The following is a 26,324-nucleotide window of genomic DNA, read 5'->3' as shown; positions in this document are numbered from 1 at the left end:
CAAAAAAATGTTAAAAATAAGAGGAGGGTTGAGAGAGAGATTTGAGGGAGGAGTCAACAGCCGTGGCCTCCTTCTCTCTTCCTCCTCCTCCCTCCTTCTTAACCACTCTTCTCACTTGCTTGTCTCTCCTCTTCTATCTTACCCTGATATTATAGTCGAAAGGCTAAGACGTATACATGTTATACTTAACTCAATGGGTTGTGAGCAGCCATGCATGTTACAGAACCTGGATGAACTATAAAAATAATAATAATAATAATAATAGACAGATCGAAAAAAGAATTATACCAACAAACAATCTGTCTAATAGTGCATTTGTAATGGTATATAAACCATGGGCATTGTTGGAATATCAATGATGCTGGAAATTGAGCATGATCAAAGCACACGGGTTTCCGATAAGTATTAATCATTAAATGGTCAAGAGACGTGGAGCTCATCTTCGTTGACTTCCCAAACCAATGCTCTGATAGCGATACATAGCCCACAATTTCACTGGTTCCATCCCCTACTCCATCACAAAACTTCAGAACCTCGAAATACTCCGTATATCGGACACCAGCCTCTCGGGTCCTATCCCTGAATTTCTAAGCCAACTCAAATGTCTCTGGAGTCTCTATTTGACCTACAACCAGCTTTCTGGTCCAATCCCGGCCTCTTTGGCAAGCCTTAACAAGCTGCAAATACTAATGCTATATTCGAACAAACTCACCGGAACCATACCCGATTCATTTGGGAGTTTCAAAGACGGCGAATACGGCGGTTTCACTCTCGATCTATCTCACAACCAGCTCTCCGGTGGAATCCCAACATCGATTAACGTCTCAAGCATCGACCTGTCGCATAACAAACTCAGTGGGGACGCATCAATGTTGCTGAGGGAGAATGGAGCAGCGGAATGGATCTACTTATCTCACAACCAACTCGACTTTGATCTGACGAAGGTGAAGTTTCCAAAGAAGATAAAAGTTTTAGATTTGTCCCACAACCAGATTCACGGCAACATTCCGAAGCAGTTAATTAATAAGTTGGATTTGGAAAGCATGGATTTGAGTTATAATCAGCTGTGCGGAAAGATTCTGTTCGGTGGGAATGTGCAGAAGATGGGTGCCAAATCCTTTGCCCATAATCGCTGTTTGTGCGGCCACCACTCCCGAACAAGTGCAAATAAACCAGTCTGCATGCAGTGAAAGAAGACACCTTGCATCACTGCCTGAGAATTTTGATTTCAACAAGAATAATTTCTTGTAATAAGGAATTTGCTGGAACATGCAGATATATATGAATGCTGTTCTCTTCTTTTTAATTTTTTTTAGTGAATAGCTGAGATAAAGTTCTTTTCAGTTTTACATGGTTTTCAAAACCGGACCGGATCGGAAAGAGACCGGAAAAATTGGGAACCGGTCACCTGATCTGACCAGTTTTATTTTTCCTCCAAAACTGTTGATTTTGGTCAGCAAACTACTGAACCGACCAATTAATCATTTAAACCATTTAAACGATTTTAATCATTTTTCAATTTTTAAAATTTTTTTGTCAGAATGGACTGGCCATTTGGGTCAAACGGTCAGACCATTCAAACCAGTAACCGAAACCCTGAATGATTCGATTTTAAACACCATGCTGTTTCATGTTGTAACTTTTCTTGGTGTCATGTCCATGGTTTCATGCCAGCTTTAAGAAATGTTTTGTTTTGCCTGCAAGGAAATTAATTTCAATGGTAACATAGGTTCGTGGTTTGATGAAATTCGTTTAGTGGAACTAATTTGCTAAGTCATGATTTTAAAATTTTCTTGTCCAGTTCAACAGTGAAAAATGTTTCTTTTGAAGGATTCAAGTTGGGTTGGATTTTATTTCGAAGGATTCACCACTTACCGTCTATCAAATAATACTGTACAAATTATATATACATAGGCATCTATAGATTTAAGTATTCAACTCTTTCGCTTCACTCCGTTTTTCATATTTTCTGTAATATTCAATAAATAAAAAAAATGGTTAATAAAGAGAGAGATTTGAATTTTTTTTGGAAATTGTAAAATAATCCATATATAAATTAAAGGGCTGTATTTTAATATTTTATTTTGAATTTCGTTTTAAGCTCTTATCATCATGAATTAGGGTTAAGTCGGATTGTCAAAGTCAGAATTTCAAATTGCATTGAGAGGTTCAAGCTCATAAAGAGAATGAGAGAATGATTGATCAGCCCACATCAAATCAGAATTTGTGTTAAACGTGTCATTTCGGAATTAATGCTAATTTACGGGCAGTCATTGATGCATAAAATATAGGTTGTGGATCAGAAAGATTTGACAAAGCCGTACTTTTCGATAAAATAAATTTGCCAATGCCATCGTTTCTCCACGTAGCAAGAATTATAGCAAGGATATGTCTGTCTGTCTCGTAAGTGCATTAATGGTTGATAATAGATTGTCGTCATCCCATCCCATGATGTCGACAAGCATATATAACAATGAACTGATCCAAAATAAATAAAAAATTATCAAAGACAAGTCGGTGGGTCCCTTTTTATGGCCATTCAATAGCGATAGGCAGTTTTGATATAATTGGCAATACCGGGTTCAGTGACGCCTTAAATTGACTATGACCAAAGCCACACGGAAAAAAAAATTGGGGAAATGACCTTTCAGCCCACGTCAGAATTGATGGGCCTAAACTACAGTTGGGGGTGGGTGTCAATTTAGAATTGATGTTAATTTATGGGTGGATATGAGTGTATAGGGTGTGGATTTTGACCTTTTGAATGTTTTATAGAGTTGTTGCATAATTCAGAATTCTATATTAGGCATGTCTGTACTCTGAAAAAAATTTGGCTGATGATTCCTAATAATGTTTGAATTTTGTTGTGTCTCTCTTAGAAGGCAATTCAAACTTTGGACTAGCTATGTGGTCGGGTTGAACCGTAAGAGAAAAAGATCAGAATGCTCTAAGATGTTTTATCTCGGTAAGTGGGCGTTCTGATGCTTAAGTTAGCATTGGAGATTTGGGAGAGTTGATAGCTTGAAAGTGATTGAGTGCAAAAGCTAAATCACACGTACCTTACGAGGGTGGAGGTGAAGCCTTTATATAAGCAAATTGTTGTGGGCCTCACGAATGTGTGTCTGAAATCACTGGCCCGTCTAACTCGACGTTAGCTTCGCACCCGAGGATGGGCTCCAATTAAGCTGATAAGGCTTATCTAGGTTTGTCCGAATTGGATGGGGGTGAAGATAAGATCCGTTGACATGCACCATAATTCCAAGGAGATCAGAGACAGTTGGCTTACTTCTAGAAGGAGGCTACATGGCACCTCGATAGGTCGATGGATGTAGTGAGCTGCTCGGGCCTCAGTCTTGGCTGAGTGACCCGAGGTGACTAGGACTATTGAGAGTGTCCGAGATTGTTACAAGTGTCGCCATATCACTCAGTCATTCCACGTGTTGTCTCATCATTGGACGGGCCAAATTATCCCTTATCAATGGCCCCCCACTCCCGAGCCTAACGTAGTCAACTCGGGGCGGGGAGTCTCAACGAGTTGAATGGATTTGGCCCGGTCTCTGATTCAGCCACACTCCAACCAATGGTTCAGACTCTGTTCAACTCAACTAGCTCAACCTTAGGGGGGGGAAGTCGTGTCTCGAGCACGTACGAATGTCATGCGAACATTAAGCTCCGTAGACGTGAAAAACGTGCTCAACAGATTTTTGCCTCAAAATAATGAACAATCACACCCCTGGGAGTCATCGGATCTATTCGATCTGGTCCCGTTCGTGGTCAGTTAAGGCGCCTATAAATAAGGCCCTTGGGGACCCATTTACTTTGTCCATTTTTGAGCTCTAGTGCATTTGGAGGTCACAAAACACTTTGTTGTCGATATCTTCAGTTTGAGTTGGCAAGAGGTCAATTGTTTTCTCCCCTTCAGTGAGTCGTCCTCCTTTTCCTTTATTTCCTTGTTCATTTTAGTTATGTTGAGTAGTGAGTTTGGTGAGGTGAGGGTAAAATCCTGTCAGGCCAAAGAGAGGGCCTCAATCTAAAACTAACAAGGTTCACATAGAGGGGCTTCATCTTCTCGTCAGCCATCTAGGCCCAGGGTGCCGAATCACTTTGTTCCTACTGAGTTGTCTGCCAAGGAGATCCATAGCTTGGTAAGCTCGATATAGGTTTCCAAACCATTACGATTACTCCCTTCCTACTAGTGCTTTCCCTTAGGATCACGACAAGGACGAAGTGGTCGTCTTCGAGGAGGCTCTGAAGGTAGCTCTCTGGTTTCCGCTCCACCCCTTCATTCCCAAGGTCCTTAACTACTACAATGTTAGCCTCAACCAGTTGCATCCAGACTCCATCCGTACCCTAGTTAGTACAATTTTCCCTTTTCTTTCACCTCAGCCTTACCCTTGACATCAAGACCTTTGCCGGACTCTACCAAATCAAATAAAACCCTTCTAGCACCTCGGGCAAGGTCAGTTACTACTTGTCTTACCGGCTTGGGAACAAACTTCTTCGAGCTTCTTGTGCAGGAGACATGCCAGGTGTTTTGACTTTGGAGTTCCTCCAAAACATGAGGAAGAGGAAGGTGTCTCACAAGGACGCACCTCGAGCATCAACTCTTGAGCCCGCTGCACCAGTTGCTGCTGAGGAAGTCCTAGTGGTCGACCTAGTCAGGGAAGATCAACCGGAGAGGCCCTCACATGAGACCGAGGTGGCCCAATCGTCCGAGGCGCACCCTCTACAATACAAGGCCCAAATATCTAAGGACACTCCTAGGGAGAGAAGGTCCATCATGGACTTCAGGATTGCCCTGATCAAAAGCAAGGAGGACATCTTTTCCAAGGAGGTCTCCGACCTCTCTGAGTTGCGATCTGGTGAGCTCGACACCAAAGCCATGTGTTTCCTCATGATGGTAAGCTTCTAACCTCCTCAACGTTCTATTCCCGAGTTGTGTCTTTGTACTTAAACTTATTCTTTCCTTTATAGACGAACACCATAGTTCACTCCCTAGTCAAGCAATTTGAGCAACACTTGACAAGGGCTGACAATGCTGATGCGGCGGTGAGTGAATCTCAGTCTTGAGTGTAGCAAGCTGTCGACGTCATCGGCAAGTTAAAGGGAAAGATGGTGAACAAGAGTAACCACATTGGGGAGCTAGAGCTTCATGCTAAGAAGCTCAAGAAAGAGCTTTAGGAGAAGGATGCTCACCTCACTGAACGCAAGGCCCAAGCTTCCAAGGCCCGTGCCGTTGAACAGTTCAAGGTCTCGCCAGGCTATTTGCAGGAGAGGGAGGAGTTCGGCACTGTGACTTTCCATTAGGGTTTCAAACTCTATTGGATGTTGATGAGATCGATATACCTTGAGTTCAACCTAACGCTCACCAAGTCGTCGGCCTGCACCAATTAGATGTCAGATCAGGTCAATCTGGAGATGGATTCCAAGAACGAGGAAGACGAGACTGGCAAGGGAGCTGAGGTGGGAGCCGAAGTAGACGTTGCCAGAAAGGATGCCACCATAGGAGAAGGTGCCAAGGGGGAAGCTACTGAAGTGGTTGGTGATGGAGACAATGAGACCCAAGATGTTTGAATCCTTTGCTTCTTTTCTTGGACCCCTCATGTAAAAATGTAAAGTGTCGAGCTTCAGATGTCGGTCTAATAGAATTTTCTTCTTTTTTTTCTTACAACAATGTAATCAATGTTTATCCTCAATGAATAAACTTTTTATTTTGCACACCTCGTGTCTTTCTCTTTTAAACCTAAAACTTCACAAAAATAAACTAAGTATAGGATTAACCTATGCCTAGCTCCCGAAGCAACTAGGCATAGTATGAGATTAACCCATGTTGTCTATATGCCAAAGAGACTAGGCATAGTATGGGATATAACCCGAATTGCCTATGTGCCGAAACGACTAGGCATATCGAATTGCTGACATCGTTGCCAAGTTGGCATAGGGAGCCTTTAGGTTTAAAGTGACTTGGTGTCCCCTTTTGAGGTGTAATTTAGCCGATGTGCTCCATACTACAAGACAACTTGACCAAGTTGTCGAGGCGAGTGGTCTTTTCTACTTAGTGAAATTTCAAGAACTTGGTGAAGTTGCAGATGCTGGACTCCTGAGCTCATAGGTAGTACCTTCATAGATTATCCATGTTCCAAGCATGGGGCACCTGCCTCTCCTCCAACATCTCGAGCTCATTCGTTTCTTCACCAATTACCCATAGCACTCTGTAGGGACCTTCTTAGTTTGGCCCTAGCTTACCAATATTGAGCTCAGGTACCACAACTTTTTGAAATACAAGGTTGCCAACTCGGAAGTGGCGTCTCTTGACTCGGGCATTATAGTACCAAGCTACTCGTTGTTGGTAGGCTGTGGTCTGAATATAGGCTAGGTCTCGAACTTCTTCCATCAGGTCGAGGTTGCTTTGCAACTCGTCGTCGTTGGCCTCCTTGTCATTTGCCTCTAACCATAAGGTGGGCACTTCGATCTCAACAGGGATGACAGCCACTGTCCCGTACGTTAGATTGAATGGGGTCTCTCCGATCGCCGTTTTATTGTAGTTCGGTAGGCCCAAAGGACACTAGGTAGCTCGTCTACCCACAAACCCTTAACTCGGGAAAGTCGAGCTTTAAGTCAGCGGAGGATTTCCTTATTCATCACCTTGGCCTGTCCATTCGCTTAGGGATAAGCTACTGAAGTGATATTTTGCTAGATCCCCATCTTGGCACACTAATTCTAGAACTTGATGTCCTCGAATTATTTCTCGTTGTTGGATATCAACACCTTTGGGAGTCCGAATTTGCACATTATGTTCCTCTAGAAGAAACTTTGTACATTTCAGGTTGTGATTACCACCTATGGCTCAACTTCTACACACTTCGTGAAATAGTCAACCGCCATGACCAAGAACCTTCTCTATTGGTGGGAAAGGACCGAGGATGTTAGCATGCCTCTAGAAGTTGTCACACCTCCGAATGAGCTTGAGTGCATCTTCCTTCATTGTGGGCCAATAGTAACCTTGCCTTAGCGGTTGAGGGGGGACCCCGCCACCAGAAGCAAGAATGTGTATTGTGACTTTCACAAAGATCACGATCATAATACCGAAAATTGTAGAAACCTCCGCGACGAGATTGAATAACTCATCCGTTGTGGATACCTAAAAAATTTCATACAAAAAGAAAATAAGAACCAAGCAGATTGGCAGGAGGAGCAAAGAAGAAATGCTCCCAAGTCCAGTAGCAGGCAGAATGAGGAGTCGCAGAGGCAGTTACCAAAAGAAAGGCCGATCCGCGGAGTAATCAACATGATTACTGGCGAGTCCATCATCGTGGGGTGCACCTCAGCAACGAGTAAAGCTTCAGTCCGCGAACTAGAGCATGAAGAGCATAATCCACCTCAGCTGGTTTCATGAGCCATCTACATTGAGAGTCCATACTGGGGGTAGTGGGGCCGGCTCCTCAATGGTAAATGTACATTCTGCGATGAAATTCGCCAAGGTCTGGGCTTTGATCATCGGTCGGGGTGCGTACTCGATACTCCACTTGACTAGGTGGTCCGATACTTTCAGTCTTTGTAGCACCTGCTTAAGGGGATGGTTGGTGAGTACTCGAATGTTGTGGGTTTGGAAGTTGGGTCTGAGTTTTCTGGCCACGGTGACGAGGGCTAGAGCCAACATTTCAAGATTGGAGTACTGGGTCTCTGCACCACTGAGGACCTTACTGGTGTAGTAGATAGGCCTCTGTACCCGATCCTCTTTTTTGACCAGTACTGAGCTAACGACCTCATCTCCGACAGAGAGGTAGAGCAATAGCTCGTCCCTTGGGCTTGGCTTACTTAGGAGGGATAGTGAGGTCAGGTACTGCTTCAGTTCTTGGAAAGACTGCTCACACTCTTCTGTCCAGTGGATTTGGACATAAACCTACCAAGGGCGGCTATTCTCCCGAAGAGCCGTTGCACCTCTTTATGTGTCCAGGGGGATGGCATGTCAAGGATGGCATTTATCTTCTCTGGATTTGCTTCGGTTCCTCTTTGTGTTACCATGAACCCCGAAAACTTGCCGGAGCCAACCCCAAAGGAGCACTTGGTTGGGTTTAACCTCATCTTCTACTTTCTTAGTGTGTTGAAGACTTCGCGGAGGTTGGCTAGGTGTTGTTCAACCTTTTTGCTCTTCACGAGCATGTCGTCAACATATGCCTCCACGTTCCTACCGAGTTGTTCTTTGAATACCTCATTCACCAACCGTTGATAAGTGGCGTCGGCGTTTTTGAGGCCAAAGGGTATTACCTAGTAGCAATACAGGCCATGGTCAGTGATAAAGGCCGTTCGCTCCTAGTCGTCCGGGTCCATCCAGATTTGGTTGTAGCTTGAGAAGGCGTCCATGAAGCTTAGGAGCTCATGTCCTGCTGTTGCGTCAATGAGTTGGTCGATCCTTGGCAGGGGAAAGCTGTCTTTGGGACAGACCTTATTCAGGTCAGTGAAGTCACTACAGATTCTCCACTTTTCGTTGGCCTTCTTCACCATCACTACGTTGGCTAGCCAATCAGGGTATTTGATTTCCCGAATGAAGTTGGCGTCGAGTAGCTTTTGCACTTCATCAGCGATTACTTTCCACCGCTCTACGGCGAAGTTTCTCTTCTTCTGCTTCATAGGTCGATAACGGGGGTCGACATCCAGCCGATGTGTGATAACTTCGGGGTCGACATCCAGCCTATGTCCTCTTCCAACCAAGCAAATATGTCGGCATTATTCCTCAGTAGTCGCACAAGTTCCTCTCGGAGGTGGTCACCTAGCAGGGAGCCAACTTGGACCGTCTTTTCGGGATCATCTTCAAATAGGGGGACTTGGACGAGGTCTTTCACGGGTTGGTCGCGCTGTGCCTTTACCTCATCACGCAAGTCATATGCTTCCGCCATCAACGTCTTGGTTGTTGGACGTGGTCCTCGACAGGATAGTTGATAGCAATGTCGTGTTGTTTTCTGGTCTCTACATGCCACCCCTCTACCATACTTGGTTGAAAATTTCATTGCGAGGTGGTATGTTGAGACTATGGCCTACATGGCATTGAGGGTCGGCCTGCCGAGGATTACGATGTAAGAGGAGGGGCAACGCACCACGATAAAGTCTATCGTGGCCGTTGCAATGACATCGCCATCTCTGATCAAGAGGTGAAGAGTTATCCTCCCAGTGGGCTGGAGGGATTCTCCCAAAAATCCCATCAAGGGAGTGCTAGCTGGTGTAAGCCGTTCTCTGTCAATGCCGAGATTTTCGAATGCATCTTCAAACAATACGTCGGTAGAGCTTCCTGTGTCACTAGGATCCACTGCAACTTGAAGTTGGCCACTTTGGCTATGATGACCAAGGCATTGCCGTGCGGTGTTTGGACCCCTCGGAGGTTATCATTAGTGAAGGTGATAAATGTGCCGTGCCTTCTTCCATGACCTTGGTCGTCGATCTTGTATAGTCGAGCATATTTTTTCCTACCCAATCTGCTTTACCCTCCAGCGACGGTTCCTCCTGATATAACGTGCCTTCTCCGTGTCGTGGTCGTGGTCCTTGTGGAACTTGCAATATTTGTCTCGGTTCCTCTTGTTGCTTTGCATCTTCATCTTCTCGGACCACCTGACGTAATTGTGGTCGCGGATTTGCATCAGGATTTCAGACCAAGGAATATTAAGCAGCATGAAATTCTAATAGGTTGGCGGAGGGGTCCGAGGTCTATGGTCGGTCCGACGATCCTGTTTCTTGTGATCTTTGTCCGACCTCTCGGACTTTCGCTAGTCGATCTCTCTCCTCTTTCTGTCGGGCTTCTCATCCTCGTCTCTGAGTTGTGCCTGGACCTTTTCAGCATTGATATAGTTCTGCGTGTGGCCCACTAGTGCGGCCAATGTCTGAGGAGGATTTTTGGAGATGGAGAAGTTGAATGGGGAAGGGAAGAGTCCATATTGTATGGCTGTCGCCACAACTGATTGGTTGAAGTCCCTGACTTGGAGTGCTTCTTTTTTGAACCTAGCTAGGTAATCTCTAAGAGACTCCACCTTCTTCTGTCGAACCTGCATAAGGCTGGCTAAAGTTTTCCAATGCTTCTGACTGGTGGTGAACTGTGCCAGGAACTAGGTCTCTAGCTGGGCCCATGATTTTATGGACCTTGACGTCAGAGAGGAGTACCATACCAAGGTTGGGCCCTACAACGTGGTCACAAGGGCTTTGCACGTTAGTTCCTCCGACGCGTTGTGTAGCATCATCTGGGCTTTGAGCACCGCAACATGGTCGAAAGGATCGGAGTTCCCATCGTACTTGTCGAATTGGGGGGCTCGCAATCTAGTAGGGGTTATCTCGTCTACGATGTCCTGGACGAAGGGCGGCTCCTTGGTGATATGCACGGTGGCTTGCACAGGTTGGTCTATGGCGAGAGTTATGCTCTTGTGGATTGGAGTGCATTCTAACTCTTCCAAATGTTGCCAGAGCTCTTTGATCTCAGCATCTCTGTTGTTTGGGGCTGCAGTGTGTATGGCCTCCCTCTTGGGTCATATGGGGTGATCCTTGACCGAACTTGACTTGGCGATAGAGACCATAAAGGGCGGCGTCCTTTTGCCGAGACTTTCTTTGGCAAGGATGCGCACAGACTGGCGTGTCTGGCTTTGGTGGTCTTGTCCACAGGAGCGAGCAGTAGAGGCGGGCCTTTGGGTCGTGTCTTGCCTCATACGCTCAGACCGCTCTCCCCTTACATATGACCGGTGCGCTTTGGGGTACTCAGTCCGAGGATCGTCCTTCATGCGCGTCGGGGCGTGAGGGGGACGACCCGATTGGGTGGCGCAATAGACCCCAGTGTCTGCATGAACTCGAAGATCTTATCGACCTTCTCCTTCATGGTTCGGAATTGCATTGAATCTACTATGGCCGAAGGTTGAGGGGCTTCTTGATGCTAGGAGTCACGGTGTTGGTTCTCTCGAGATGGGGAACGACCTACTGATCGCTCAAACTGGTTCTTAGGCATCTTAATTGGCTTTGAAGCAGGGTGGCGAGAAATTTTTTTGGAGAGCTTTTTGTTAGTTCCCACAAACGGCACCAATCTGATGCTGCTCAATCCGAGGTGGTGCACGAACTGCGGAGGGCAACTAGATAGTTCTTAATGGCAAGGCAGGGCCGAGCTTCAAGGATGAGGCCGCGCTTCAAGACCTGTGATCAAGGAAGAAGTCAGAGGCCCGAGGAGTTATCCCCGGGTAAGTAATTTGACGCTCAAGTCAATAGGAGGTGGTGGATGGTCGGGCCGAGCTATGAGGGTGCTGGTCCGAGCTAAGTAGCAGTATGGGTGTCAAAAGTTGGGGATCCCTTACCTCGAGCATGGAGTACATTTTTATAGTCGGAGGGTCCGTATCCTGGTCAAAGTAGGGTTCCAGGGAAGATAGAGTTCCCCGCCGAGTTTACAGGGGGTAAAGTCCTACTCCTCGGTGGAGTTGTCTTCCCATCCTTATCTGCTAGGCGAGCTTATCTGTGTGGCATGTAACTAACGTAGTTGGCGGGATTACAATAATATCGAAGCTCGGCCGAACTACACCGATGTGGTTGAGCTGTGACAGGTGGTCGTGGGCCTCTAGGCCAGCTCAGCCATGTCCCCAACACTATCCAAATGGAGTGTAAATTTCGGTTCAGAGTAAATTTGCACTTTGGTTTATTTTTGCCTATGTTTGATAACATTACATTATTGACAAATGATACATCAATGTATGTTTAAATTAATAGTAAGATTTAAAAGTACATTAGTAAAAAAGAAGTAAATCTGCATTCAAGTGGGCTTTTGATAAGAAAAAACATATGCTTTATTAGAATTCGTGTTTGCATCCATTATATTTAAAAGTCTATTTAGTAAGAAGGTAAATTTATCGATACAAAACTAACCCAACTTTATAATTTATATGAACCGTTTTAAGATGGTTTGAAGTTTGAACTCAGATGAGATAAATTGCACTACTGCTCACATGTACGTTAATTCAACGGTTTTAGTAATGGGTTTGGAGCTGTTGGCAGCAACAAGACCATGTCAAATGGTTGATGGGTACAGATCTTTAGAATGCTGATGAGGAAGGAGTCGATTGACACAATACAAGCAAAGTTAGAGCGAGTTTGTATGGAGATTCAGCCTTCTTTTTCCGCTGATCATGAGATTAGGAGATCCGTCTCCCAATTGAATTGAAATAACATTTCAAAATTGAGTAGAAAATTATTGAAAATTTAATATATATATATATATATATATATTTAAGGGTAAAGGAGTCTTTTTGTTTACTTTGTCAGATATAACAATGTTTTATTCTGAAAAGGGAGGTTTAAATCCTTTTAAAAAAGAGGGGAGATTATAGTATTTATGAAAAATCTGAAGGGAGTTTTAAGTCTTTTATCCTATTGTTTACAAAATTTATAATGGGTTTTGGATTTTCAGAATTCAAATCATTTTTACGCATGAAAATGCAAAATGCAAAATCCTTTTCGACCCCATGATCCCCGTATTTGAGGGTAAGGTAGATTGGCTTGGCAGGTTGAATTTAGAACCTATATATAGTTTTTTATTATTTTTATTATATATAAATAATAAATAAGTAAAATGACATGAATAAATATCAAGATTTCAAGTTAATTAATTAAACATATAAAAAACACAAAAACTATTATTTTTTCCAAAAAATTCAAATTATTATTACATTCAACACCTACTATATAATTTCATAATACTTCCAACAATATGCAAATAAGGAAGGATTAGTAGGAATTACAATTAGGTGAAGCAGGGCCGGGTTTTGCATGCCTCTTCATCGACAACAAATTCAAATATACCCTATCCCTGCCTCAAGCCCTAGTCGAGCTGGTAATTTCAACCCCATCCCTGTCCCTGAATTTGCCTCGTCCCATCCCTGATCTCCAAAGTTTCGGGTTTCCTTGAATCCTGCCTCAAACCCTTACAAAAAAAAATCCATTGGGATGGATAGAGGCAGGGTATCCGTTGGACAAGGTAGACAATCTAGAACAAAGTGACTGGCTACACAAACAGCAAGAATGGAAAAAACAAGCAGAAAAATACACTGCACCACACTATAGAACTCTGAATTCTACTATAATCCTATACAATTCAAAATAACAAACACCCCCACCCTAAAACACTAATACCCGCTCGTGTATTAATATCAATTCCGAACTAACACCTACCCCAACTATACGGTGGATCTAAGAATTCTTAGGGTGTGCTGAATAGCCATTCTCCCAAAAACAAGTCATAACCCAAACATTAGATTTGGTTCAATTCTCATTATTTTTCATTTTTACCCAAGATGAAATTCTAAGATGGAAAAAAATGAATAAAAATAGGAAAATCCTCTTTTCTTTCCTTCCCTTCTAGCATGCCTCGTGAAAAAAGCGTAAGAGGATTATTTATTACGCCTCTTGCACCAGCGCCTCTCACATCACGCCTTTTAAAACACTGGTGTATAGCTCATAGGTCTCAAACCAAACAGATTTTCTAAACCAAACTCAGCACAGCTAGATATCATAATCATTTTCCCATGTAAATATATACACCAGAACCACAGTTGTTGCTGTGCTTATAGCTAATTTTAAGATTTCCCAGTTAAATACTATACAAAGCACAGAACAGATGCACAGAAAGAAACATAAAAACACCAAGGTCCTAAGTTGGAAGCAACTTATTTCCTTATGTTTGTCTAAATCTCCGCTTCAAGATCCACCCAAGGATACTACTTCTGTTGCACTCATAGACTCTGCACGTCTGATTACTTGCATTTGCTCAGCGGCGGACCACACAAACACTGATTATGGGCAAACGAGGCAGCAGAGAACAGCTGCAACTGTCCACCCTGCGGAATCTTTCCACACAACTGATTATAGCTCAAATTCAACTTTTTCCACTTCATTTTAGTGGCCTGCTTCGGAATACTACCTCGTATCCTATTGCGTGACAAATCCAAATACGTCAAGTTCTTCGGAAATCTCACCTTGGAGAGATCGAAGTCCAGGAGGTTGTTTGACAAATCGATGAATGTCGCTTTTCCGTCTGTTTGAACAGCATGGACGCCTCCCCCACCAGTTTATTACCAGACAATACGAATGTCTCACAATCCATTAACTGGCCGAGCGATTTGGGAATCTCACCTGATAGTTGGTTTTCATAAAGGGCCAACCTGTACAAGTTGCTCGTGAAGCTCCCAAATGAGACGGGTATGCTTCCAGTTAGCTTATTCCGACTGAGATCAAGATCTCGTAGTTTGCTCAGATTTGAAAGAGAAGCTGGGATCGGGCCGTAAAGCTGGTTCTGGTCTAGCTCTAGGTACTCGAGGCTTTGTATATGGTCGAGATAGTCAGGGATGGAAGTGGAAAGAGGGCTGTTGTTGATACGCAGAAATCTAAGTCTGGGGAGTTTGGCGAGGGAGTGGGAGATGGGGCCGGTGAGGTTCTTCACCCAGCCGAACTGTAAGAGATCGAGGTAGGGGAGGTCGCCGACGGCCGAAGGGATTGGGCAATTGACGCTGATGTCATAATGAGGAGCTCCATGATGCGGTAGTTGCTGTTGGAGTCGCAGGTGACATGTTCCCAGGTACAGCAATCGGTTGTTGGATTCCAGGAGGAGAGGGTGTTGGGGTTGTTTATTGATTTCTTGATACTGAGCAGAGCTTTCTTGTCATCTGGGTGGCAGTGGGTGGAGGCGGGGAGGATCGTTGTTAGGATTACAATTAGGATTGAATTAGGAGTCTCCGTTGTGATTGAATTAGGAGTCTCCGTTTATCTTCTTTGTATACATCTTCTTATCTGTATTCATATATATATATATATAGGCATTCTCAATGAATAAGAGCAGAAAAGCAGAAACCAGAAAAGCACTGGTTTTACATGGTATCATAGCCTCGAAACAGGAGCAAGAGGTCGGTGTTCCAAGACCTCTGGAGATCAGCGGCGGCAGCAACGATTGTTCGGCGCCGGCAAAGGACCAGTGATCAGCGGGGACACTCTTTCTCGTTTCGTTGAGGTTGCCTGCACCCGTGATTTCTGAACTGTTCATCGTCTCCCTCATTGAACAGTGGCAGCAATCCTTGTTTCGTTAGGGTTGCCTGTTCCTGTGAATTCTGAACTGTTCACCGCCACTATTCATTGTTTCCTTCGTTGAACAGTGGTGGCACTTGTAAAACGGACTAGTGATCAGCGGCGGGCAGAGACGATTGTTCGGCGCTGGCAAAGGACAAGCCTTGCGCACCAGATATAGTTCGGCACTGTGTTTCAAGAACTCGTTCTCCTTTCTACAGAACTTCTGATCTTCGCCTTCTTCAGCGTCTTCATCCACTTCTGAAGACAGTTCGACACTATATGTTTTTTGCAGAGCTCTTCCGACGGTTCTTCTTGTGCATAACAGAGAAGACTCCGGCGAGTCCACGTTTTTCTTGTGCATAACAGATTCAATCCGGCGCTGCATTTTTCGCAGAGCAGATTCAGTTCTGCACTGTGCTTTTCACAGACCAGATTCAGTTCGGCACTGTGATTTTTGCAGACCAAATTCAGTTCGGCACTGAGATTTTTTGCAGAGCTCTTCCGGCGAGTCAACATTCTGCGGCAGTTTTTTTCTTTGAGCCATACAGAGTTTTTCAGTGAGCAGTGAGTAGTGAGCGAAATTATTTGTCTTTTTTCAGAAATTTTACCTTTCTCGTGAAGAAGAAAGAGAAAGGTTTGTCTTCTTCGCGCGGCGGGAGAAAAAGGTTTTCATTCTCTGTTCCTAACGAACAGAGAAAAAGGCTTTCGCGAGACAAAAGTTTGGATTTTCGCCTCACCAGGTAAGAGTAGAGAACTCGGGGGTTCATTCTCGATCAGAACGTCCTGATCTTTAACAGGTTTCTGGCGAGTCGAAGTTCTACGGCAGATTTTAGGGAGATTCGGAGATCGGTTCTCTGTCTTTTGTGGCAATTCTGTTGCCTATTATGGGCTTTTAGATACAATAGACGACATTACTGAAAACAGAGAAAAAGGAGCAGGGGCAAGAGGAAAAGGTCGTGGCGGCCAAGTCAAGGCCAATACAGCCAAAGCCTCTATGCAAGGCAATGCGTCTCAAGGATAATCAATTGATCCAGCCAAGACTGGGTTAAATGGATTGAGTAGTGAGCAGTGGAACATGTTGTTCAACCTTTTGAACACACAGAAAGAGGGGAGTCAACGACTAAGTGGTAAGCAAAAACTGTCAAAATGGATAATAGACACAGGGGCCTGTCATCATATGACAGGAAGCCTTGAGTCAATGAGAGACATAAAGAATGTCATTCCGTGCTCTGTCGGGCTACTAGACGGGAAAACGACAATAGCAGAGAAAGAAGGCACAATTGCACTGGATGGTCATCTGAAACTGACTAGTGTTTTATATGTGCCTAATTTGAATTGCAACTTACTTTCTGTACCGCAATTGATTGAGGAATCAAATTGTATTGTCCAGTTCACTAATAAATTCTGTGTGATACAAGACCGCACTATGAGGATGCTGATTGGAGTGGGTGAGCAACGAGAGGAACTCTATTATTTCCGAAGCATTGCATCAACAAAAGCAATGAAGACTACAGAGAGCAGGACGTGTGATATTTGGCATCAAAGGTTAGGGCATCCTTCTTATAGAATTGTTAAGTTGCTGCCTTTTATTAGTACTGAGAATAATAATGATGACAGTATTGAAGGTTGTGATGCATGCTTCCGAGCTAAGCAATGTCGAGAAGAGTTTGTTTCTAGTAATAATAAAGTATCCGATATTTTTGAGTTAATTCATTGTGATTTGTGGAGTCCTTATAGAACTGCAGCTTCTTGTGGTGCTCATTATTTCTTGACCATAGTAGACGATTTTTCTAGAGGCGTTTGGATTTATCTTCTGGTTGATAAGACGGAAGTGAGACGAGTTCTTCGAAATTTTTTTTCTATGGTTCAAAGGCAATTTAACAAACCTGTAAAGGTGATCCGCACTGATAATGGGACTGAGTTTGTATGCTTGGCTAATTATTTTGCTGAAAGTGGTATTATTCATTAAACCACTTGTGTCGGGACCTCTCAACAAAACGGGAGGGTTGAACGCAAGCACTGCCACATACTCAATGTTGCCCGAGTTTTGCGCTTTCAAGCCAGCTTGCCTATTGATTTTTGGGGGGAATGAGTCATGACCGAATGTTATTTGATCAATCAGACACCGTCCATTCTGTTGAAGGGAAAGACTCCCTATGAAATGTTATTTGGGCGACCTCCTTCTTATGATAATGTGCGCATTTTTGGTTGCTTAGCATATGCGCACAATCATGGACATGGAGGGGATAAATTTGTCAGTTGAAGCAGATGGTGTGTTTTTGTTAGGTATCCTTTTGGAAAGAAAGAATGGAGCTTGTATGATTTAGAGTCTGGCATGTTCTTTGCATCAAGAGGTGTTACTTTCTTTGAGCATGAATTCCCGTATGCACACAAAGAGGATGCACAACCGAACAAAGCACAAGGTCAAATTAATTGTGGAATAAGTGGGACAGATGAGGTGTTAGTACCATCCACTTATTCACCTGGACTAGCAAATGGCGAGATGGAGACTAATCAGCGAGGTGAACTCGCTGAAGGAGTCAGTGTAGAAGAAAGAACCCACGTAGACCCGAATGCAAATACTAGTGAACCCATGCATTCTTCTGACATCACCACAGAAAATGCAAGCGAAGACAGTCCTGACGTCAGGGGGGGTGGCAATGTTGAGCAATAGCAGCACTCTGATTCTCATTTGGGGCGTGGGCATCGACAGAAACAACAGTCCACAAGGTTAATAGACTATGTGCTTGACACCACACAACGCTTGAGTCCCTCTCCGTGTCCCTTTGCGACCTCACTCGGCCAATCACATTCTGCAGGTAGTTCTTACCCCAGATAACTATGTGAACTGTAACAATTTTTTTTGTCGACATCGTGCTTTCTTGGCAACTATTACTGCAGGGGTTGAACCTACTTCTTTTGTAGAGGCCGTAAAGGATGGAAAATGGAGGGATGCTATGCAGAAAAAAATACAGGCACTTGAAAATAATCAGACATGGACTGTGGAGCCTTTGCCATCCGAAAAACGAGCCATAGGATGCAAGTGGGTGTATCAAATCAAATATAACGCTGATGGGATAGTGGAAAGATATAAAGCTCGTCTCGTGATTTTTGGGAACAAGCAGGTTGAGGGAATTGATTATAATGAAACTTTTGCCCCAGTTGCAAAAATGGTTACTGTTCGTACCTTCCTTGCAGTCGCAGCAGATAGAAATTGGGAGCTTCATCAAATGGACGTACATAACGCATTCTTGCATGGTGACCTTCATGAGGAAGTTTACATGCGAATGCCTCCGGGTTTCCAGTCAAATAAACCAGGTATGGTGTGTCGGTTGCGAAAATCTCTGTATGGCTTGAAATAAGCGCCGAGATATTGGTTTGCTAAATTAACCGCAACCTTGAAGACATATGGGTTTCGGCAATCATGTTTAGATTACTCCCTCTTCACCTTTCGTCAGGATAGGGTGCATGTGCTTGTTCTCGTGTATGTGGACGACATTATCGTGTCAGGTAATGATCATATGGCAATTCAAGTCTTCAAGAAATATTTGAGTGACTACTTCCATATGAAAGATTTGGGATCATTGAAATATTTTTTGGGCATTGAAGTTGCCCGAAACTCAACAGGAATTTTCCTGTCTCAACGTAAGTATGCTTTGGATATTATCTCTGAAGTTGGATTAGTTGGTGCAAAACCTACTCTTTTTCCCCTAGAGCAGAATCACAATCTCGCCTTGACAGATGGGCCCCTCTTATCTGATCCTGAGCGATACAGACGCTTGGTGGGGAGGCTTATTTATCTCTCAGCAATGCGTCTAGAGTTGTCTTATTGTGTGCATGTTCTGTCCCAATTCAAACACCAACCGGAAGAAAGACATTGGGAGGCTGCATTACGAGTGGTGCACTACTTGAAAGGAAATCCTGGTCAAGGAATTCTCTTGCGCTCAAATTGTGACTTGCAGTTATATGCATGGTGTGATTCAGACTGGGCGAGCTGTCATTTGTCCCGACGTTCTCTGTCTAGGTGGTTTACTATGCTTGGGAAATCACCGATTTCCTGGAAAACTAAGAAACAACACACTGTGGCTCACTCTTTAGCGGAAGCAGAGTATTGGTCTATGGCCACGACCACGTGTGAATTAAAATGGCTGAAGAGACTATTATTGGCTCTTGGAGTTACGCATTCAAACCCAATGCGATTATATTGTGATAGTCAGGCAGCCTTGCATATTGCAGCAAACCCAGTGTTTCATGAGCGTACAAAACATATTGAAGTTGATTGCCATTTTGTACCGAATGAGATTCAAAATGGTTGCATATGTCCTGCTTATGTGTCGACTACCGTTCAACTCGCTGACATTTTTACAAAGGCACTGGGTCGCAAAGAATTTGAGTACTTTCTCCGCAAGTTGGGCATTCACAATCTGCATGCTCCAACTTGAGGGAGGGGTCTCCGTTGTGATTGAATTAAGAGTCTCCGTTTATCTTCTTTGTATACATCTTCTTATCCTTGTAAACGTAGGAGGCTCAACTATATTCATGTATATATATATAGGCATTCTCAATGAATAAGAGCAGAAAAACAGAAACCAGAAAAGCACTGGTTTTACGATCGTAGATGGGAGTAATAAAGAGAAAAGGAAGAGGAGAGATAAAAGTGAGAGAGAATGAGGAACAAAGTGGAAGGAAGAAAATGCCATCTCTCTTCTTTCTCCTACCTAGAACTTTGTTTATTGAATCTCCACATATGATCTAGTGATCTATTTATAAGATGCTGGCTTGGATGCTCTGTTTCTGTAATAAAAAAATTATAGAATTGTGGTGTAAAAAAGTGGTGAGTCTGTGAGTCTCCACAGCAGAGGGCCTGTGAACTTGTTTCTTGTCGTAGAGGTGGAGGTACCAGCGGTGGTAGCTCTGACAGGCCACGTAAACTGCTGGCGCTATGCATGGAATTCGGATTCCCTACAAATTTTATGAGCCCGGATCCCCTGCCTACGAGAACCCTGCCCACGTTTATACATTTATCTTAACCACACATGGAGAATATCTCATTCTCTACATAGTTCTCCTAGGCAGGAGATTCTGTGCTCTAATTTTACTCTGCTCTTCTCCCTATTAACCCAATTAAAATACACCACCTGTCACTACCCATACTGGAAGAGAATTAATCTTCCAACAACTGATCAAACCTTAACCTCTATTAAAATAAATTCTTATTTTTTAGTTACCCACAAAACATTTCTTTTCCCTTTCTCTTTTGCACGCTAAGGACAAATTTCCAAAAATGCAAATTTCAAATCAAGTTATATAGATTCACACCAAATATTGAACATTCGATAGCTTCCAACTTCATTTATTAGGTGATTTTGTGCCCTTTTTCTTTCCTAGTATTGTGGATTAATGGAATAAAATAGTCATTTGCCAATTAAGGAAAAATTGCTTGATTAAATAGGAATTTATTATTGATTTTCCTAAAAGACTTTCAATCAACGTTTTAAAAAATGACCCGGAAATAGAACTGTTTTCGCCATCAGTTTTCGAGTCAATAGTCCAACTGTTTGGTTTGAACAGATGTCTTGTTTTGATAAACAAATTAAAAAAATAGTAACGAATTGTTGAATAGATCAACGGTTTGACTGCCCGGGCCAACGGGTTGTTGACTTTTTCAACGGCTTTTGACCAAAATTGGGTTTGGGGTAAAACGGAATTGGTTGCCTGCATGGTTCCTTGGCTAAACAGTCCAACCGTCCAGGTCAACGATGGATCGAAAACCTTACTTTCAATTGAACTGAAGGGCTGTATTAGCACAAGAAGCAACTTGTTCATCTCTATTTGAATTAAGAACATTGAACGTCGTCACTGTTATAGGTTTGAGGAGCCTCAAACTGGAACTTAATAGGGCTTATATCATCCACAAAAATGAGTCATTTTGATCGTTTATCATGTTATGTTATCAAATTTATCAATTTCTGGGTTGAGAAATGGAAATGGGGAGTAAATTCCTCTACTGGGCCAAATAGATTTATATATTGTGGAGAATTCAATTAAGGATCTATAATATTTTCTTGTAGAACATTACCAGCAACTTCGGAAGAATATCAGATGCAATCAACTGGAGTTCTTATCTTCAACAGATAGTTTTTACCTTGAGAATTCAAAACTGAAGGAAAACATAAAAGTTGATAACAAATCATGTTTTGTTTAATGGCTAGAAGCAATGTTTTTAAAACCGACCCGAAGAACAAACCAATTAGGGGTCCGGTTCCTGGGTCGAACGGTCGGCCCATTCTGATAAAAAAATAAAAATAAAAATAAAAATAAAAGATAAAAAAAGGTCAAAACTATTGAACGATTTGAACGATTCAACTGCCCATGTCAATAGTTTGTTAACCAAATCAACGTTATTAGGCAAAAGTCTGGTTTTGAGGAAAATTGGAATCGGTCACCTTCCCAGTTTTTTTAGTCTGATCGCCTAGTCCGATCCGGTTTTGAAAACCATTGCTTGAAGTTTTATGATGCAAGATGCTAGTTAATGGGTTGTTGGAAGGCTAAAAGACTTTCAATCAACGTTTTAAAAAATGACCCAAAAATAGAACTATTTTCGCCATCAGTTTTCGAGTCAATAGTCCAACTGTTTGGTTTGAACAGATGTCTTGTTTTGATAAACAAATTAAAAAAATAGTAACAAATTGTTGAACAGATCGACGGTTCGACTACCCGGGTCAACAGGTTGTTGACTTTTTCAACGGCTTTTGACCAAAACCGGGTTTGGGGTAAAACGAGATTGGTTGCCTGCACGGTTCCTGGGCTGAACAGTCCAACTGTCCAGGTCAACGATGGTTCGAGAACCTTACTTTCAATTGAACTGAAGGGCGTGTATTAGCACAAGAAGCAACCTGTTCATCTCTATTTGAATTAAGAACATTGAACGTCATCACTGTTATAGGTTTGAGGAGCCTCAAACAGGAACTTAATAGGGCTTATATCATCCACAAAAATGAGTCATTTTGATCGTTTATCATGTTATGTTATCAAATTTATCAATTTCTGGGTTGAGAAATGAAAATGGGGAGTAAATTCCTCAAATGGGCCAAATAGATTTATATATTGTGGAGAATTCAATTAAGGATCTGTAATATTTTTTTGTAGAACATTACCAGCAACTTCGGAAGAATATCAGATGCAATCAACTGGAGTTCTTATCTTCAATAGATAGTTTTTACCTTGAGAATTCAAAACCGAAGAAAAACATAAAGTTGATAACAAATCATGTTATGTTTAATGGCTAGAAGCAATGTTTTTAAAACCGACCCGAAGAACAAACCAATTAGGGGTCCGGTTCCCGGGTCGAACGGTCGGCCCATTCTGATAAAACAATAAAAATAAAAATAAAAGATAAAAAAAGGTCAAAACTATTGAACGATTTGAACGATTCAACTGCCCATGTCAATATTTTTTTAACCAAATCAATGTTTTTAGGCAAAAGTCTGGTTTTGAGGAAAATTGGAACCGGGCACCTTCCTAGTTTTTTTAGTCTGATCGCCCAGTCCGATCTGGTTTTGAAAACCATTGCTTGAAGTTTTAAGATGCAAGATGCTAGTTAATGGGTTGTTGGAAGGCTAAATTTCTTGTAACATGGGTAGGGACTGGTGGTATATTTTAATTGGGTTAGTAGAGAGGAGAGTAGATTAAAGTTAGTAGGAAATTCGAAGATTTGCTACTGATATGTGGGTTGGAAGCATTGTTTTCTGAAAAAAACAGGTTTTCTTTTTTGTTTGGAAACATTGTTGTTAGGTAGGACGTTTCCCGGAGCAACAACAACGTTTTTTGTTTGATACCAATGCTCCAGAAAACGTTTTCAGCAATGGTACCTATTATCTAGTGCTTCTACTAGGTATAAATTATCTTACATCCAATGGTGGGAAAAAAAAAACCTATTTCATCCTATAGTCCCAATTGTTCAGTAGATTATAAAAAAAAAAAGAAATTCAGGAAATCATGAGGAAAATGGCAAAAGAATCTGAAAATTACATGGAAAAAATAGAATATATATATTTACATTTATATATATATATATATATATATATTATATAAATATACATAAACATAAATATAAATATATATAAATATAAATCATGTAACACATCTGAATTTAAACTGTTTGTCTTTTATCAGTTTTATCGATGTGAGTATCAAGATCAATTGACTTGAAATAATTCCAATCTGAAGTCTCCTCTTTGCAAAACTGATGTCATTTCAAAGATATTCTTAATTATTTTACTTATAGTGAAATAATGAAGAAGAGCAAATTGAAGTGTTCTCTGTTCAAAAATTATGAATTTATATATACAAAAATTAGAAAATGGAAAAAATAGTGAGGAAAGAGCAAATTGAAATCTCATCTGTTCAAAAACATGATGATTAGAATGATATAATGGTGATGGAAACACGAATATGTTTTTCCAAGTGATGAAAGAGCAAACATCACACTATTCCACCAAAACAAAAAAAAGAAAGAAAAAAAAAACTCAGAATGCTTGAAGAATACAGACCTGGTATCTCTCGCGACTGAACAAAACAGTGACTAAAAACTGATCTTCAGCGTTTTGTTTGATTCTCCAGTGACTAGCTGCGCGGGTAGACCTCCGTTGACTGGATGCATAGATGGCCTCTGGTGACTGGCTGCAGTCGACCTCCAACGGCTGAAAAAATGCAAAAGAGGGTTAAGGTTTGTTAAAAACAGAAGAGAAACATTTATGATATAGTGCATTACGATGCACCATATCAATTCAAATAATGACCACGTTGGCAGTAACGAGCTACTTTGATATTGCTCTTCTTGTTCATATAGACTGGGTCGAAGCCAACACAAAATTTCGATGCACCGGCGGCAATAGGAATGAATCAAGCACCACTAGCGGCGACTGGCGAGGGCTGCAGTGGGTTTAGCAGCTCCTGTCCTGCCATTGGATGCAAGCTTCCTCTCACCTTTCTCACCGTCACACGGCGGGGATTCTCGGGTAGTATCGACTGGTTTCCGTTAGTGATGACCACCGCTTTTAAAGGTTGTAGCGGTGACGACGGTGGCTTCGTTGATGTCCCATTGTGTGCGAACGAGGTGAAGATAGAGAGAAGGGTAAAACTGACATTTTATCCCTTTCATCAATATTTACGATAATGATATTTTGTATAGTCAATTAGCTCCCAAAAAACTGTGGGAGATGAAGTCTCAGTCCAACAACTTTATCCCATCCATAAAAAAAAATAAAATATAAAAAAAAAATGAAAACAACTTTATCTCGTACAAGTTGAAACTGCTGGAAAGTCAAGGACATCACTCTCTCGTCTTATCCAATGGTCCAAATTAACAAGTAGAATCGATGATAAGCCAATAGAGTTGGCAGGGAAATTAAAATCGTCTTAGATCGGTCGAGTTCAAGCACACAGAGAAAATGTCGAAGTTAGAGCAAAGCATTCAGTTTAGTTCCTCTGTGGGATTTACGTATATATTGACAACCTCGTCCATCCATCTCTTCATGCCTCTTCATATGCATGTGAATCACCACAAAATGGATACTCACACACTCCGTCTTGTGCTTCTCTCTGTCTTCCTGGTCTCGTCCTCTCTCCCGTCTCCCACTCTCTCCGCCTCATCCGTTCGCTGTAACCCTAGCGATAAAAGAGTCCTCCTCAAAATCAAGAAATCCCTCAACAACCCTCAATCACTTACTTCTTGGAACCCCAACACCAATTGCTGTGATTGGCTGGGCGTGAGCTGCGACCTCCAAACGAACCGCGTCATTACACTCAGCTTCAATGGTATCAGCATCCCAGGCCAAATCCCGGCTGCCATCGGTGATCTTCCATATCTCGACACCCTCGATTTCGTAAATGTTGCCGATCTTACCGGCCCCATCCCCTACTCCATCACAAAACTTCAAAACCTGAAAATGTTACGTACCTTGTTGACCAATATCTCTGGCCCCATCCCAGAATTCCTCCACCAACTGAAGAACCTTTGGTTTCTTGATCTATCGTACAGCAATTTCTCTGGTCCAATTCCAGCTTCCTTAGCAAATCTGCCCAAACTTGAACTTCTTGAACTAGGAGGTAATAAATTGACCGGAAACATTCCTGACTCACTTTGGGCATCCCAAAATCGCTTCCTTGTATTGGACCTTTCCCAGAACCAGCTTTCTGGTAAAATCCCCAAATCGTTAAGCCATTTCAATGCCGACGCAATCTATCTTAGAAATAACAAGTTTACAGGAGATGCATCGGCGTTGTTCAAAACAAACGGAACGTTGTCGCGTCTGGACTTGTCATGGAATGAGTTCGACTTTGATCTCTCCAGGGTGAAGCTTCCCGAGAGCCTACAATATATGGACTTATCGCATAACCGGATCAGAGGGAGTATTCCCAAGGAGATCACAGGATTGAATTTGTATTGGCTAAACGTGAGCTATAATCGACTGTGCGGAGAGATACCATTTGGCGGGAAGGTGCAGGAGTTTGGTGCAGATTCTTTCTTCCATAACCGCTGTCTGTGTGGTCAGCCACTCCCCAAGTGCAAGTAGTCGGTTCATCGTGGGTGGCGCGGCAAGCCGGCAACGTAATGGACTTTGTTGGCAGGGAAAAAATGGTTGCAGGTCAATGTACTTTGTTAATTAGGTTTTCTTGTGTTCGTTTCTGGTTTGTTTCTGGGTGGAATAATGGTTGATGCACTCATCGATCAACTTAATCCTTGTGTTCATCTTTTCTTCTCTATATATTGTACCAAAATCATAGTTTGAATGAATCAAGCCTGCCAAGATATATATTTATTAAAATCTCTCTCTCATGCTCTGAGAACTACATTTAATATTAAGTTGATCAACACCAATTTCTTATATTGAGAGGTGTTCATCGAGTCATGAGACACTTTTCTCCATGAACCCATTTACATATTCTTTTCGTCAACCCTGCTTGTGATTAAAAACAATAACTTGTTAATTGTCGCAAATATTACAATTGAAGGAATTATTGAAGACTCTCTAGGATCAACACTTTGTTTTGGCCTAGTGCTGTTCTACCACGTACGTTTCAAAAAACGATTTAGAAGACAAAATCGGTGGGCCTTGGATTGCATATAAAACAAGGATGCGCATGTTTTATTTTTGTTTTCAGGTTAGAGATTTAGGTTGTGTTTGGTTGTAGTGCAATTTTATTTGCAGTAGCACAAATGCATGGGAGTGTAAATGAAAAAAATTGTAAAT

At 42.4% G+C, this 26,324-nt stretch overlaps 2 protein-coding genes and 1 pseudogene across 2 annotated transcripts; 2 read left to right on the top strand and 1 right to left on the bottom strand.

Moving 5' to 3' along the window:
• Positions 1 to 689: 689 nt before the first annotated feature.
• Positions 690 to 1,190, top strand: LOC104603473 (polygalacturonase inhibitor 3-like). Its single transcript, XM_088897965.1, has one exon. It carries the CDS (start codon positions 690 to 692, stop codon positions 1,188 to 1,190), a length of 501 nt encoding a protein of 166 aa, XP_088754091.1.
• A 12,410-nt stretch (positions 1,191 to 13,600) lies between these two features.
• Positions 13,601 to 15,454, bottom strand: LOC148802723 (polygalacturonase inhibitor-like; annotated as a pseudogene).
• A 9,142-nt stretch (positions 15,455 to 24,596) lies between these two features.
• Positions 24,597 to 25,868, top strand: LOC148802722 (polygalacturonase inhibitor-like). The gene has a single exon (XM_088898661.1). It carries the CDS (start codon positions 24,606 to 24,608, stop codon positions 25,644 to 25,646), a length of 1,041 nt encoding a protein of 346 aa, XP_088754787.1. The 5' UTR covers positions 24,597 to 24,605; the 3' UTR covers positions 25,647 to 25,868.
• Positions 25,869 to 26,324: the final 456 nt, after the last annotated feature.

Source organism: Nelumbo nucifera, chromosome 2 (assembly GCF_055504915.1).
Source record: "Nelumbo nucifera cultivar China Antique chromosome 2, China Antique-T2T, whole genome shotgun sequence".
NCBI classification, from domain to species: Eukaryota; Viridiplantae; Streptophyta; class Magnoliopsida; order Proteales; family Nelumbonaceae; genus Nelumbo; species Nelumbo nucifera.
This window is presented reverse-complemented; position numbering and strand designations above follow the sequence as displayed.

Coding starts and splice junctions, on each gene's coding strand:
- LOC148802722 (XM_088898661.1), top strand. CDS start 24,606: ATGCCTCTTCATATGCATGTGAATCACCACAAAATGGATACTCACACA.
- LOC104603473 (XM_088897965.1), top strand. CDS start 690: ATGCTATATTCGAACAAACTCACCGGAACCATACCCGATTCATTTGGG.